This window comes from Salvelinus namaycush, unplaced genomic scaffold, assembly GCF_016432855.1.
Source record: "Salvelinus namaycush isolate Seneca unplaced genomic scaffold, SaNama_1.0 Scaffold2141, whole genome shotgun sequence".
NCBI lineage: Eukaryota > Metazoa > Chordata > Actinopteri > Salmoniformes > Salmonidae > Salvelinus > Salvelinus namaycush.
In genome coordinates this window covers 3,087-19,969 of record NW_024058944.1, presented here as the reverse complement: position 1 = coordinate 19,969, position 16,883 = coordinate 3,087, and the positions used below count along the sequence as shown (strand labels likewise).

General features: G+C 41.2%; 1 protein-coding gene and 1 pseudogene across 1 annotated transcript; one reads left to right on the top strand and one right to left on the bottom strand.

Moving 5' to 3' along the window:
• Positions 1-205: 205 nt before the first annotated feature.
• LOC120038341 lies at positions 206-3,761 on the top strand (annotated as a pseudogene).
• A 1,146-nt stretch (positions 3,762-4,907) lies between these two features.
• On the bottom strand, positions 4,908-13,842 carry LOC120038340 (phospholipase A2 inhibitor subunit gamma B-like). The gene is made up of 5 exons (XM_038984128.1): positions 13,770-13,842; positions 13,511-13,621; positions 13,126-13,290; positions 8,657-8,779; positions 4,908-5,393 (listed from the first exon to the last, which is right to left on the bottom strand). The coding sequence occupies exons 1-5, from the start codon at positions 13,816-13,818 to the stop codon at positions 5,167-5,169; spliced, it is 675 nt and encodes a 224-aa protein (XP_038840056.1). The 5' UTR covers positions 13,819-13,842; the 3' UTR covers positions 4,908-5,166.
• Positions 13,843-16,883: the final 3,041 nt, after the last annotated feature.

Sequence of the window (16,883 nt, the reverse complement as noted above, 5' to 3'; positions counted from 1 at the left end):
CTGCGCCAAGCAGAAGTTTTGGACCCCGATGCTATCCACCCAATTATCCTTGACTCCAGACACCCTCTTACCAGGCTCCTCATCAAGACTTATGATGAAAGCTTCTCCACCCAGGGCCAGAGAGGGTCTATGGGGAGATGAGGCGGAAGTACTGGATACTTGGAGGACGAGGAGCCATTCGTAAGCACCAATACGCCTGCGTAGAATGTCAGAGATGGCGGGCCGGAGCCACTGTGCCCAAAATTTCAGATTTACCCCCTGCTCGCTTACGCCTCCTCAAACCACCATTCTGGTCAACAGGAGTAGATTGCTTTGGCCCCTGACGATCAAGCTAGGTCGTCGAGTGGAAAAGCGCTGGGGCATTCTATTCAAGTGTTTGACGACTAGGTGTGTCCACCTGGACCTACTGGAGAGTTTGGATACTGAAGCCTTCCTCATGGCCCTACGGCGGTTTATCTCCCGACGGGGGAAACCCTACGAGATCCTGGCTGACAGAGGCACAAACTTCAAGGCAGGAGAAGCCAGGTTGGAGGAAGCCTTCCAAGCCATGGAACCCAGCCTCCAGGATCAGCTGATGGACCAACAAATCTTATTCAAATTTAACCCTCCAGGAGCTCCTCATTTTGGAGGAACATGGGAGCGAGAGATCAAATCTGTAAAGACGGCCTTACGAGTCGTCCTGGGGGACCAAACTGTTAGACAAGGATGAGTAATGGAAACAGGATGCACCTGAGCTAAATGTTCAAGTCTCATAGCAAACGGTCTGAAGACGTATGTAAATAAGGTATTTCTGGCTTTTATTTTTTATAGATTTGCAAACATTTCTAAAAACTTGTTTTCACTTTGTCATTATGGGGTATCGTGTGTAAATTGCTGAGGATTTTTTTAAATTTAATACATTTAGAATAAGGCTGTAACATAACAAAATGTGGAAAAGGTCAAGGGGTCTGAATACTTTCCGAAGGCACTGTATAATTCTGTCTGTGTCCTCTATCTTAGCTCCAGTTGTTCAACATCCGTGGGCGGAGTCCAGAGCAGCCTATTGTGATGGTCCTGTGTGATGTCATGGGTCTGGGAGATGGGGAGACCACTGGACTAACCCTCCATGACACTCTGGCTATCATCAAAGGCCATGCACCCGAGGGACACAAGGTACATGAGGGAGAACAGACACAGGTGCCACCGGTGTGTGTAAGACAGAGTGCAAGTATTGGGAGTCGAGTTTCATATATCTCAGAGTTGAGCAACAGGGGCCACAGTGTTTGCCGGTTTTTATTCCAGTTTAGCTTTAACACACCTGATTGAACTAATCACAGTCTTAATTTTATACCAGTTTATGAATCAGGTGAGATAATTCTGGGTTGGAACATAAGCATGCAGGCAGACCCGTGGGTCTCCGGGTGGCGCAGTGGTCTAGGGCACTGCATCGCAGTGCTAGCTGTGCCACCAGAGTCTCTGGGTTCGCGCCCAGGCTCTGTCTCAGCCGGCCGCAACCGGGAGATCCGTGGGGCGACGCACAATTGGCATAGCGTCGTCCGGGTTAGGGAGGGTTTGGCTGGTAGGGAGGGTTTGGCTGGTAGGGATATCCTTGTCTCAGTATGTAAAAATGTAATAAAATGTATGCACTCTACTGTAAGTCGCTCTGGATAAGAGCGTCTGCTCTTGGCCGGTAGGGATATCCTTGTCTCAGTATGTAAAAATGTAATAAAAATGTATGCACTCTACTGTAAGTCGCTCTGGATAAGAGCGTCTGCTAAATGACTAAAATGTAAATGTAAATGCCACAGAACAGGATAGGAGTTGCTCACCCCTGATATAAATGTCTCTGTTTTTAGAGAATATTCCAATACTCTCTCAGCTGGTTGGTTTGAATATGCAATCTAATGTTCCCATTAATCTTTTACAGTTCAGTCCTGAGCAGCCTGTGAGATCGGAGACATCAGTGACATGGGTGAGCATAGGAGGAAGTGTTTTAGCAACGGCAGTAATGGTTGTAGGAACTGTGGTCAATTCTGTCAGTTGACAGTGTGTGAAACAAATGTGTTTTGTAGGTGTGCATCAAGTGGCATTGCTGACACAAGTGGACCAGGTGTGTCAGGAAACCGCCTGTGACATCACCCAGGTGTACAAAAGCCGGGTTGTTCAGCAGACATTACTCTCAATAATTTACCTTATTGATGTGTTAGTCAGCAATTGGAACATCTGAAATGTAAGCACCCTGTATGTAGGTCTACTGTGAGCATCCTTGACTGACTTGTGTGTGTTTGGTTTTACTATCTTGGTGGTGAAAAAATAAGAAACCTGCACACTGCTCTTGCTAGTATCACTGCTCTTTATTAAGCTTCACGTATCGGCCTCAAGGCCTTCGTCAGAGCTTTTGTGAGTTTTTGTAATTTGCACCCTTATGTAGACATTGCTCCACCCACATCCGTTTAATGCATCGAATGGGGTTGGAGTCGAGGGAAAAGAAGCAAGTGTTATGAAATATAAGTATTGTAATAAATTGTGTACATAAAACGTATTAAACACGTCTGTAAAACCATAATAAGGACATCGACCTATCAAGTAAGCTTTCATAAATCATTGGGTACAGAGCAAGAACAAACGTAGAGTAATCGGAAGTGGAAGCATTAATTGATGTTCACACTTACAACATAACAATAACGGGCATTTCATCATTAAGACCTTTTGGGAAAAATGTCTGGAGGGACCAGAAGTCCTCACAAGGATAGTAAAACAATGAATATTTGGACAAGTGGGGACATTTTGCTGGTCCCCACAATGAAAAAGTATATTTTAGGCTTAGGGGTTAGGTTTGGGTTAGGGTTAGAATTAGGGTTAGTTTAGGTGTAGGGTTAGGATTATGAGTTTGGGGTTAAGGTTAGGGTAAGGTTAAAGGCTTAGGGTTTGGGAAAATAGGACTTAGAAATGGGGATCAATTGGTTGGTCCCCACAAGGATAGTAAAACAAATATTTGTGTATGTGTGTGTGTGTGTATAGATGACCAAGGCTGGGGCTCTGCTTGACATGTCCACCTCCTACATCGTCCCAATGAAGAACTACTCATCTGAGCTGGATGTTGATGAGAACACAGACATATATATTTATTTACAAAAAAAAATATTTGGGAGATTGGAAATGATGCAGACAATTACATTGATGGAAGCTTCAATCTATCTACAATATTTAAGCTGATCTACCCCCCAAAAAATAAACATGAAAAAGAGAAAACATCCTTCTGCTCAGTGCTGTGCACCACTTCCTGCAATATGTGGATCTGCACTTTCAGAACAATGCAGCAACAGAGCCTAAACCAGTGCTCACCAACCTTTTGAGTCAAGATCACTTTCTGGGTAAAAATGCAAACCAAGATAAACTGTCTTTAACAAGGCTGTGAAATGCTGTGTAATAGAAATATGCATTACATATGCTTATGTTTTTTTTTTTTTTTTTTACTTGTTTCCACTATTGTTAACATGTTAATTAACTTCTTGAGTCTCAATGCAACTGTTTATGTTATATGTTTTGTGTTCTACTTGTGGCCCTGGTTGTCCTGAAAAGAAAACGGTAAACACTTCAATGCAAGGCTAAATATGAGGGCAGAGCAAGCAGATGAATGAAAGTAGTGAATTTCATCTTGTTTTGCTGCAGTAAGCTTGGTTACAATGAATAGTCATTCACAGAAGTCTTGCTTTGAGTAACATTAATGTGTAAGAGCCATTTTGGCCTGTGTACATGTTGCCTGTCTAGGGATGTTTTAACCTGTTTTGTATAATAGGGGCACTTTCACATGGGGTTATGGGCCACTGGCCACATGTGGATATAGGTACAAAGTGGCCAAGGAAGTGTTAGCTTAGCACAGGTGAGGGGCATGCTCAACAGAGGCAGGGCCAACTTGTCTTGGATGAACAGGAGGAGGTGGGCTCTTCCTGTCTACAGTGGCCCATAATGCCACAGATTCCCCCGGTACTGCTGCTCATTCCGTGCACCAGTTCTGGAGTTCTATGTCACCAGCCTATAGGCGTCACTGAACTGTCTCATTACGCACACCTGATTCCAATTCCCCTGATTAGTAATTTTCAAACGTGCCCTCTGTTCACCATTGTCTTGTCAGTTATTGTTCCCATGTCCGTTGGTCTTGTGAGTACCTGTGCTTTGTTGTTTTGGCTTTCGTGCTGCGTGTATTGTGTACACGTTATTACGGGTCTCATCCCGTGTAGTACTTTGCAATTGTTATTACGGGTCTTGTCCCGTGCATTGTTTACGGGTCTCGTGCTGTGTATTGTTATCTTGTGTATTTATTAAGGGTTTAACCTCGCTCTTTTGTTTGGGTTACATCCATGTGTTTTAGTATACGTGTTTGATTCGGGCTTCGTCTCCGTGCCTTTTAAGGCATGTTGTATTTTTGGGTGGAGTATTAAAACCCCCTATTACGTATTCCTGCGCCTGTCTCCAATCAATCAATTATACACGTGACACATAAGGCCTTTGTGGATGTAAACAAGGAGGGGACTAAGGCAGCAGCTGCCACCGCTGGCATGGTGCCATTTTGTATGATCCGAGTGGAATGCTTCACGGCAGACCACACCTTCCTCTCCTTTATAGACACATCCTGTTCCCCGGCAGGTTTTCCTCTCTGTAGAATAATTGTGGAGAGAAACTGAATCCACTAAGTCAAATAAATAAGACTACGTTTATTTCCTCTTTGGACAGTATCATTGCGTATGATCATGGTTCCCCCTTACACTGTTATTTATGGATTTAAGAGCATTAGCTAGCTATTATCCCTATCTATTAAAAAATAAGCATACAATCCTAATAAAAAATATTGTGTGATTTGTTTACGTTCACAATAAGACAAGAATTTATTTCCATTTTGGTAAAGTGATAGAAACTTTATTGGCATTGACAGAGATGATTTGTTTTAAACTTACAAGCAATGACACTTTATCAAATATACAGAGTAATATATAAGAAAGTATTTCCTCAAGCAAGCACACTATATAATGTAACAGGGCATCATCATCTGGCAAATTCCATATAAATAACAGAATTTCAATTATAGTACGTATTTCACAATACATAAAAATCATTGTACATTCTGTTGTTTTGTAATCAATGCATTATGTTGTCAGATGAGTCCCGATATGTTAATCTCTTTTCCTATCAGATGAGTTTGCTGATGGTGAGGCCCAGCAGCAGAGGGACTAGGCTCAGTCTGATGGAGCAGGCTGTGTTATGGGCTTTGGTTACAGTTACAGGTAAAGGGGCTGTGTTACAGGTGAATTGCACAAAGTTGATGTAACGTGAGGGCAGCAGTTGATCAATATAGTTGCACACGTTGGTAGATGTACAGCCCTGGAGGTTCACCATATAATTGATTGAGCCAAGTACTGTCAAAGAGAACAACATATTTAGTTTTCCGAACACCTTTCTCTCATAGAACAACTAAAATCTAATTGTTTTGAATCAACAATAATAACATGAGCTCCAAAAGTATTGGGACAGTGACACATTTGCTGTTTTGGCTCTGTACTCCAGTACTTTGAAATTATACAATGACTATGAGGTTAAAGCGCAGACTGTCAGCTTTAATTTGAGGATATTTTCATCCATATCGGGTGAACTGTTTTGGAAATTATGTGTATTACAGTTGTCAAAAGTTTAGTATTTGGCCCCATATTCCTAGCACACAATGATTACATCAAGCGTGTTACTCTACAAACTTGTTGGATGCATTTACTGTTTGTTTTGATTGTGTTTCAGATTATTTTGTGCCCAATATAAATGAATGGTAAATAATGTATTGTGTCATTTTGGAGTAACTTATAAAAAATAAGTAATAATAGAATATGTTTCAGAACACTTCTACATTAATGTGGAGGCTACCATGATTATGGTTAATAAATGAATCATGAATAATGATGAGTGAAAAAGTTACAAACAAATATCATACCCCAAAAATGCTAACCTCCCCTGTTCTTGTAATGGTGAGAGGTTAGCATGACTTGGGCGTATGATATTATGCGCGCCCCCCATAGTTTATGTTTGTATTTATTTTTGCAATTTGAGATTGGTTATACCGATTTAACATCTGTGATGCTTTAGGCTAGAAACAGGTGGTAAAATGCAAGAGGAAGACACGACTCTGATGCATATGGGAATATCTTTGGTTTGTCTCTATGGCATTCAGAAGCTGAGCTTCGACCTTCTAAAGTTGAGGAGTCAAAGAAATTGGATTTTGGTTAGGAAGTAAATCTTATACAATGTTTGACTCTGTTCCTATCAATTGATCTAATCACTTTTTGTCAAATAGAATATGTACAATATAAATTGAGGGTTCATAATAAAACATAATAATACGATTTGGGGAAATCGGGTCTAGACTTAATTTGTATTATTATTCATATATTATCATTAAAAAGCCTACCTCAAAGATGAATGAGTCTTGTTAAACCACGTAGAATTGTAGGAAATGAGCTTGTAGGAAATACACGGACAAGTTCTGGCCTGGTTTAGAAATTATCTGTTGGAAAGATATCAGTTTGTCTCTGTGGATGGTTTGTCCTCTGACAAATCAGCTGAAAATGTTGGTGTTCCTCAAGGTTCCGTTTTATGACCTCTATTGTTTTCACTATATATTTTACCTCTTGGTGATGTCATTCAGAAACATAATGTTATCTTTCACTGCTATGCGGACGATACACAGCTGTACATTTCGATGAAACATGGTGAAGCCTCAAAACTGCCCTCCCTGGAAGCCTGTGTTTCCGACATAAAGAAGTGGATGGCGGCAAATGTTTTACTTTTAAACTCGGACAAAACACAGATGCTAGTTCTAGGTCCCAAGAAACAAAGAGATCTTATGTTGGATCTGACAATTAATCTTGATGGTTGTACAGTCATCTCAAATAAAACTGTAAAGGACCTCGGCGTTACTCTGGACCCTGATGATTCAGAAAAATGAATCCATGTCACTTCTAGATTAGACTACTGCAATGCTCTACTTTCCGGCTACCCGGATAAAGCACTAAATAAACTTCAGTTAGTGCTAAACACGGCTGCTAGAATCTTGACTAGAACCAAAAAATTTGATCATATTACTTCAGTGCTAGCCTCTCTACACTGGCTTCCTGTTAAGGCTAGGGCTGATTTCAAGGTTCTATTGCTAGCCTACAAAGCATTACATGGGCTTGCTCCCATCTATCTTTCCGTTTTGGTCCTGCTGTACATACCTACACGTATGCTACGGTCACAAGACACAGGCCTCCTGATTGTCCCTACAATTTCTAAGCAAACAGCTGGAGGCAGGGCTTTCTCCTATAGAGCTACATTTTTATGGAATGGTCTCCCTATCCATGTAAGAGACGCAGACTCGGTCTCGACCTTTAAGTCTTTATTGAAGACTCCTCTCTTCAGTAGGTCCTATGATTGAGTGTAGTCTGGCCCAGGGGGTGAATGTGAACGGAAAGGCACTGGAGCGTCAAACCCCCCTTGCTGTCTCTGCCTGTGGCCCGGTTTCCCTCTCTCCACTGGGATTCTCTGCCTCTAACCCTATTATACTGGCTTCCATGCCATCTCTAGGAGGGTGCGTCACTTGAGAGGGTGAGTCTGACAAGGTCTTCCGGTCCGGGTTGTTGCTCCCCTCGGGTTCGTGCCGTGGGGAGATCTTCGTGGGCGGTGGTTGAAGTTAGGGAAATGAACATTCAATTGAAGTTGGTGGTTGAAGATATCCCTCTAGTGGTGTGGGGGCTGTGCTTTGGTAAAGTGGGTGGGGTTATATCCTGCCTGGTTGGCCCTGTCCGGGGTATAGTCAGACGGGGCCACAGTGTCTCCCGACCCCTCCTGTCTCAACCTCCAGTAATTATGCTGCAACAGTTTGTGTTGGGGGGCTAGGGTCAGTCTGTTAAATCTGGTGTATTTCTCCTGTCTTATCCGGTGTCCTGTGTGAATTTAAGTACGCTACCTCTAATTCTCTCTCTCTCTTCTCTCGGAGGACCATGCCCCAGGAAGACCTGGCCTGTTGACTCCTTGCTGTCCACAGTCCACCTGGTCATGCTGCTGCTCCAGTTTCAACTGTTCTGCCTGCGGCTATGGAACCCTGACCTGTTCACCAGATGTGCTACCTTGTCCCAGACCTGCTGTTTTCGACTCTCTCTCTCTACTGCACCTGCTGCCTCTAACTCTGAATGATCGGCTATGAAAAGCCAACTGACATTTACTCCTGAGGTGCTGACCTGTTGCACCCTTTACAACCACTGTGATTATTATTATTTGACTCTACTGGTCATCTATGAACGTTTGAACATCTTGGCCATATACTGTTATAATCTCCTCCCGGCACAGCCAGAAGAGGACTGGCCACCCCTCAGAGCCTGGTTTCTCTCTAGGTTTCTTCCTGGGTCCCTGCCTTTCTAGGGAGTTTTTCCTAGCCACCGTGCTTCTACATCTGCATTCCTTGCTGTTCGGGGTTTTAGGCTGGGTTTCTGTACAGCACTTTGTGACATCGGCTGACGTAAAAAGGGCTTTATAAATAAATTTGATTGATATAGGCTATCTCAATAAACATTTGACATTTTTGGGGGGAACACCTGATCTATAGTTGAACAAATGTGATGAGTTTTTGTATCATGAAAACAACAACAAAACAAGTCACCATTGCCGCTAAAGCTCAAGCACTGGTCCTCCACCCCCAGGCAGGCCACAGTGCTGTTATGCACAAAGCCTTGGAAGCTGCTGTAGGAGGTACATTGTCTTCCGTTAGCCAGTGAACTGGGGGCTGTAGGAAGAGAACAGAAATGGATATCAGTGGATATGCATTCTACAGTACATTCAGTGGTCATAGCTAGCTCCAGTATCTAAAAAACTATTTTCATTGGTAATGCAATGGAAACACATTCAGGAAGCATATTGTCCTGGTTCTGATAGTGGAATTGAGCCAATGAGACAGTACAGTGGTGTCTGACATTATTGACACCCTTGATACAGATAAGTAATAATGACTGAATAAAATAAATAATTTTAATAAATATTTTGTATGCAACAAAACAAGGGACATATGATTTTATACTAATAAAACTGCTCAGCGAAAGAGATTTTGTTTCACAATAATACTTTCTTTCTCAAAAAGGTAGGGGTGAAATTGACACCCCTAAAAATTCATATAAATAAAGTAGTTAAAAGTGTAGTATTTGGTCCCATATTCCTAGCACGCAATGACAACATGAAGCTTGTGACTGAATGCATTTGCAGTTATTTATGTTTGTGTTTCAGATTATTGTAATGTATGTATTGTGTCATTTTGGTGTCAGTTTTATTGTAAATAAGAATAGAATATGTTTCTGAACACTTCTACATTCATGTCGATGCTACCATGATTACGGCTAATGCTGAATGAATCGTGAATAATGCTGAGTGAGAAAGTTAGAGGTCAAATATCATACCCCCTTGTTATTGGTAATGGAGAGTTTAGAATGTCTTGGCGGTAATATCTTTTTTATTTCACCTTTATTTCACTAGGCAAGTCAGTTAAGAACAAATTCTTATTTTACAATGACGGCCTACTCCGGCCGAACACTCCCCTAACCAGGACGACGCTGGTTGTGATACAGCCAGGGACCAAACCAGGGTCTGTAGTGATGCTTCTAGCACTGAGATGCAGTGCCTTAGACCGCTGCAACACTCGGGAGATCTTTCACCCTCACTCGTCATTATTCACGATTCATTCAGGATTATCTGTAATCATGGTAGCTAATGTAGAAGAGTTTAGAAACATATTCAATTATTATTTGTAATAAAAGTCACTCCAAAATGACAATACAAAATGTACCATTGTTGCTTTATCAATAATAGGGGATGGATCCGAAAACCATTCAGTATCTGGTGTGACAACCATCTGCCTCATTCAGCGCATGCAGCGCATTTGCCTCATCTCCTTCGCATAGAGTTGATCAGGCTGTTGATTGTTGCCAGTGGAATGTTGTCCCACTCCTATTCAATGGCTGTGCGAAGTTGCTGGATATTGGCGGGAACTGGAACATGCTGTCGTACGTGTCGATCCAGAGTATCCCAAACATGCTCAATGGGTGACATGTTTGTTGAGTATGCAGGCCATGGAAGAACTGGGACATTTTTAGCTTCCAGGAATCATGTACAGATCCTTGCTGCATTGGGCCGTGCATTATCATGCTGAAACATGAGGTGATGGTGGCGGATGAATGTCACTACAGTGGGTCTATGGATCTTGTCACGGTATCTCTGTGCATTCAAATGACCATCGATAAAATGCAATGGTGTTCGTTGTCCGTAGCTTATGCCTGCCCATACCATAACCCCACTGCCACCATGGGGCACTCTGTCCAGAACATTGACATCAGCAAACTGCTCGCCACACAATGCCATACACGCTGTCTGCCATCTGCTCAGTACAGTTGAACCCGGGATTCATCAGTGAACAGCACACTTCTCCAGCGTGCCAGTGGCAATCGAAGGTGAGCCTTTGCCCACTGAAGTCGCTTACGACGCCAAACTGCAGTCAGGTCAAGACCATGGAGAGGACGACGAGCATGCAGATAGGCTTTCCTGAGACGGTTTCTGACAGTGTGTACAGAAATGATTTGGTTGTACAAACACAGTTTCATCAGCTGTTTGGGTGGCTGGTCTCAGACGATCCCACTGGTGAAGAAACAGGATGTGGAGGTCCTGGGCTGGCTTGGTTACACGTGGTCTGCGGTTATGAGACCAGTTGGACGTACTGCCAAATTCTCTAAAACGTTAGGGAAATTAACATTCAATTCTTTGGCAACAGCTCTGGCAGAAATTCCTGCAGTCAGCATGCCAATTACACTCTCCCTCAAAACTTAAGACATTTGTGGCATTGTGTTGAGTGACAAAATGACACATTTTAGAGTGGCCTTTTATTGTCCCCAGCACAAGGTGCACCTGTGTAATGATCATGCTGTTTAATCAGCTTCTTGATATGCCACACCTGTCAGGTGGATGGATTATCTTGGTAAAGTAGAAATGCTCATTAACAGGGATGTAAACAAATTTGCTCACAACATTTTAGAGAAATCATGAAACATGGGACCAACACTTGACATGTTGCGTATATATTTTTGTTCAGAGTAATCAATTGTTATGTGATCTTGCGAGACAGTGATTCAGCTTTGATCTATCTTTACTTAACAAGCACCATTGTGAGAAGTGGTAATCTTCTATTTGTAATAATAATATAATAATACGTGATGAGTAGGACTATAAGGCGTAGGTTCTACAAGGACAGCGCTAAATAAACTTTGATTTGATCCGCTTGAACACATGGTTACAATATACCCTATTACAGAATAAAAGAAAACCGAGAGGTGAACTATCAATTCATAGAATTGATTTGCATAGATTTTGTCATCAAATCATTTGACCAAGTAGTGAACATAAATAATTACTAAGTAGAATAGCAGGAAATTTATTTTAAAACAGCCATACAATCAATATTTTTGTGTGGTGTATTTAGGCATCTCAATAAAATTGAATCAAAATGCATTATTACCCCAACTTGGCCTAATTCCCATTTTCAATCTCCTATACCATGGTAGACTGGGAACTGTGTCTCAACCAATAGTCAATGTAGGCTAAATATCCCAAGCAGGGCTACAGCAACTTCCAGAGAGGGTCAGGCTCTTGGGCTTTGCGGTGGCCACTCTGGTTTGTGTGTCCTTGGGAGAACGGTGTCGCAGTAACCAAGTGGTCACATATAGATCTGGGTTCCACTCAGTGGCGGTCGGTGCCGTTTAAGATTAGGGAGGACAAGAATTTTTTTATGAGCATGGCCTTATTTCTATTACAGCATTTTGAATGACGGTCATTCATATTCCATTCTTCCAGCTCAATGTAACATCGATAGGTTTAGGCTACTATACATGACACTTGAATTTTCCCTGTACCCATCATGAGGTTGTTACAACCTAGGCTATGAATGAAAGTTTACAACGTAGGTCCACAGGTCGAGAGAAAAATTTGAGTATCAAGGTGACAGACACATTCAATACTGCCTTGCACACCCTTGCCTGCATCTAGCTGATCTAGGGTGTAATCATTAGTCCAACATTTGCAAACAAGAGTTTCTATTGGTGATAAAATAATGTATATGTTGAAAGATAATGATAAAATAATTCCACTCTGAAACCTTATAACTGTATGAAGTTGATTAGAATCATAAAATGATAATCTGATGATGTGTGTAGTTTTAGTCAGAATTAGGTTAAACAATGCATCTGTATAGTGGAAAACACAGACTGTCTAAGCAAGGCGTAGCTTAGGATTTGAACTTGTATGTGTGTGCCGAAGAAAGAAAACGAGAACAGTTCAACTGTGATTGGACCGACCTGGCTAGGCCTCTGAGGAACTTATGATAGCATAGGGAGTACTTCTCAAGGTTTCCCGAATCTCGGGGGAATGGAACTGTCGGCTGGGTAGTGATACACAGTGGTGAGAACTCTGGAGAAGGATAACACTCACCTACTGTTGGTGTGTATGTATGTGCGTATGATACCTACTGTTTTGTGTGGAAGTATGTGAGCAGCTATAAAATGGATGTCTTTGTATAATGGACTTCAGAGCGTTCTCGTGAATAAACTGTACTATCTTTTTGCATAAGCTGAGTCTTTGACTAATTATTATTAAACCCATGGTCTTACAGATCTCGGTGATTGGTCAGAGCTATTGATTGTCAGTTATTATCATTGGGATTGAAAATTCTCGTGACAATTGGACAAATTCAGGTATCTGAATTTAGTTTGCCTCCGTTTAAGAAAGTTTTTTCAACAGAATCAGCAGAATGAATACATCCCTGATCATACGCAAACACAGTTCACTTTCATAGCAGCCACATACAAACAGCATGATCACTTGGAGGGGGGGGGGGGGGGGGGGGGGGGGGGGGGGGGGGGGGCAAGATACTCTAAAGAGGTAGGGTTTCAGACATTTTCTGAAGATGGGCATGGATGCTGTCCAGATATGTAAGAAACACACTCGGATCATATATTTCTTCAAACTATGACATTTGAAATCAGGACATCAAATACATTGTTGAAAACCAAACTTAATTTAAGGACACAAGTCTCTTACCAGACAGAGTTTCATTGTTGCACCCATTGGTGTTACAGCAGAGCTGGTTAGAGGAAGCCCTTATGATGCCCAAGTTCCCAGACACTGTGACTTCAGTGTTAAGAGGAGTTACACAGATGGAGGATGGTGAACACATTTTGAGTACCACGGTGGTATTATCGGGACCTTCACCAGTAACAGATCCATTACAAAACCAGAGAAAGATAGATCAATTTAGAATATAATCTGATGAAATAGTATCATAGAGCAAGAGTCAATTACCAATAGATATTGTACACTGTAATCTTACAGGAGTGTTCAAAAGCATCCTTCATGAGGAAGCTAACAGCATCATTAATTTGTCTTGAAGTGTTAGCATGTAGTGGACAACAAACTCTAAACACACCTTTTATGGTTCTGGTTGCAGTGAGACATCTTTCGTTTAAGGCTGGACAGGTAACTAAAGAAGAGTTTGTACATGCTGCATCAGTGCAGTTGAAACACTGCAGCATCTCAACTGAAAAACAAGAACATTTAAAAAAAAAAATACTGTAAATGCCATTTAGCTATGATGAATATTTACACAGGCATTTGGGAGTGATGCAGTTAAGAAACCATTTATTTTGGTAGACGCCTGTCTCAGTGTGAGAGGTCAGTGGTGTTACCTGAGTAGAAGCGAGTGCAGATGAGAGAGAGAGTCAAGATGAGCTTCATCGTGGACAGATAGACAGGCAAGTGAACGGCAGTGGGACTCTGGGCTGGTAGACAGAGGAGGTGAACAGCAGTGGTACTGTGGGCTGATCTGGGCTGGTAGACAGGCAGGTGAGGTGCAGTGGTACTCTGGGCTGAGAGACAGGTCCTTATAAACCAGTGAGGAGGAGGAAATGTGGAGAAAGAGATTGGGAGGAATGTGAAGTAAAAGTACCTTATTAATAGAAAATGACTCAAGTAAAAGTGAATCACCCAGTAAAATACTACTTGAGTAAAAGTCTAAAAGTATCTGGTTTTAAATATACTTAAGTGGTGGACAAAGTACTCAATTGTCATACTTGAAGTAAAAAGTAAATGCTATATATAAAATTCCTTATATTAAGCAAATTAGACGGAATGATTATTATTTTTTTTTTTTTTAACAGACAGGGACACACTCCAACTCAGACATAATTTACAAACGCAGTAGGAATGGCAACGTGTTATTTTGATAGGTACAGTACATGAATCAGACCATATTGTTGTCCTGAGTGAGCATTCGTATTCTAACAACTGACTACTTTTAGGTGTCAAGGAAAATATATGGGAGTAAAATGTACATATTTTGCTTAGGAATGTAGTGGAGTAAATGTTAAAGTTGTCAACAATATAAATAGTTAAGTACATACAGATACCCCATAAAACTACTTAAGTAGTACTTTCAAATATTCTTACACCACTGGCTGAAGGATGGACATGCAGATAGTGGAAAGAGGACATGGGAGAATGCCAGAAAGATGGAAAGCAATTCTAACAGAACCACAAAAAAATGCTAAACAAGGGAAATGTTATGAATTATGATCAATAGATTTTAAACATTAAATACAACTCACCAATATCTTGCTTTAAATGAAAATGCTAAACAAGGGAAATGTTATGAATTATGATCAATAGATTTTAAACATTAAATACAACTCACCAATATCTTGCTTTAAATGAAAATGCTCTATGATGGTTTCGAAAAAGACAGACACACACCCAACGAGGCAGGAAGTAACAGGCGTATTTCAGTGGTGGCACTTTTATTTAACAAGAGAGGGGGATGTAGAAACTCATGTTGCGTTCATAACTAGTGGCAAAATTGGAAAATATAAACTGGGCAAGTTGTGTGCGAACAAGCTGTGTCTACCATAAACTGAAAGTACAGTTATCATGCTCGTAAACAAATAATATTGTTCAAAAACCATATTAATAGATTGTGTTTATAAATGATGTTTTGTTGCATTTAGCTGCCGGAAAAGCTGTCGAGGTAATTTCCTTTGTATGTGACGCTAGATTTCAGCATGTGGGAGAAGTCAGATCTCAGAGAGCCCCCATTAGTAATTACCAGTTGGAGGGGTGTGTACTTTCATGCGCAGGGTAGCTACAGTACATGTGGTTTGGCTGCATTACAAGTTAACCTGCTCTGCAAAAACAAAAATGCTCCAATATTCTATGGAATTGATTCGTACTGTACAACCATGGTGAGTTGAAGTCTGTAAAGGAACCCTCAACCCACCTATGAACATACCGTACCTGCAAAGGTAAACGATAGATGCATAGGGGTTTAATGAATCCATAGAGTGGATGAACCTAACTGGACCTAGTGATTCTGCTAATAAACACCAACTCTTAGAAAAGCAGCTAGAAAAAAAGAACATATCAGTTATATCACCAGGTTATAGCAACAAGTTCCCATTTTGTTTTATACAGACTGACAAATCCAATTCTTTATTTTACAGTTCATGTGTGGTAAGAGTTAAACCATTGAACACAGGAAGGTTAAAAGAGAGATCAGATCCACTTTCAGCCTTAGACCACATCCCGTTATGTGCTCCACTGGCTTGTACAAACACAACACCAGAAACTACTGTGTAACCATAGAGATAGATACAGAATTTATCCATATGCTTAAAACCTACTAACAGCTGCACTTTGTGGTCTATCTATAACCACTAAAATGTATTTTAATTTAATTTGAGTGATTATGTTTTGGGAGGCCTTGGTAGTCCATTTGTAATGCAGAATTTAATTAAGTTATTCTTTCCAAAGACTTTGTCACTTTCCAACGAAGCCCTTTTCACAACCACACACAGAACATGGGGAGTAGTATTTCAGTGAATACAGAAATATTAATTAGGTAAATGAATAATCATGTGATGAGCCTGACGTGAACTAGCCTGGTCTCAGATCTGTTCGTGCTGTCTCACCAACTCCTGTGGTCATTGTCAACCATACAGCCTAAATAGATCTGGGACCAGGCTTGATGTGAACTGTACCCGAGGCTGCAATACCTTTGACTGAAGGGTGAGGTAACTTCGGATAAATGAAAAAAATCTATATGTAACACATTTCCTTCTGTTCCGTTGAGCAAATTATCATTGTATGCCTTTTCTTTCTCTATCTTCAAATACAAACAGCACATTTTAAATGGTTATAGTTCAAGAAGAACAGATAGTATCAACAATCTTTTGAAATGAAATATACATTGAGTCAGTCTGCACATGTCAACGTTGGTTTGGTGTTTGTAGCTGTAACGGTTCAAGAGCCGTGCCAAATCCAAATACTTCCCATTGTAGCCTATGGAGCGTTTATGCAAGGGTTTCCCAAACTCGGTCCTCGGGGCCCCAAAGGGTGCACGTTTAGTTTTTTGCCCTAGCACTACACAGCCGATTCAAGTCATCAACTATTCATCAAGCTTTGCTCAATTGAATCTGTTGTGTAGGGCCAAAAAACGAAACATGCACCCCTTGGGGTCCGAGAACCGAGTTTTTGAAATGCTGGTTAATGCAAATGTATTTGTGACACACAAATATGTATGGTCATAATTTTGATGTTTTATTTTGTTGGTTATTTTACGGGGGCCGTCCCTTGTATCCTTTTCTAGGCCTCCTAGGTATTTACATTTAAAGTAATGTATATGATTATTGCGGCTAGGTGGAGCTGTGACGTCAATGGAGAGCGTTAGTGAGATCGTCAGGTCTTGGAGGTTTCTTCTTCCATCTAGGAGAATTCCTACACTACTAATGTTTCTCTGTGTCATCATTTTA

Bases quoted from the DNA above. Each gene is read 5' to 3' on its own strand.
- LOC120038340 (XM_038984128.1), bottom strand. From the start codon at position 13,818: ATGAAGCTCATCTTGACTCTCTCTCTCATCTGCACTCGCTTCTACTCA. The intron at 13,622-13,769 runs GTAACACCACTG...CTTGTTTTTCAG, and splicing joins CTGCACTCGCTTCTACTCAG to TTGAGATGCTGCAGTGTTTC. The intron at 8,780-13,125 runs GTAAGAGACTTG...CTCTTCCTACAG, and splicing joins CAACAATGAAACTCTGTCTG to CCCCCAGTTCACTGGCTAAC.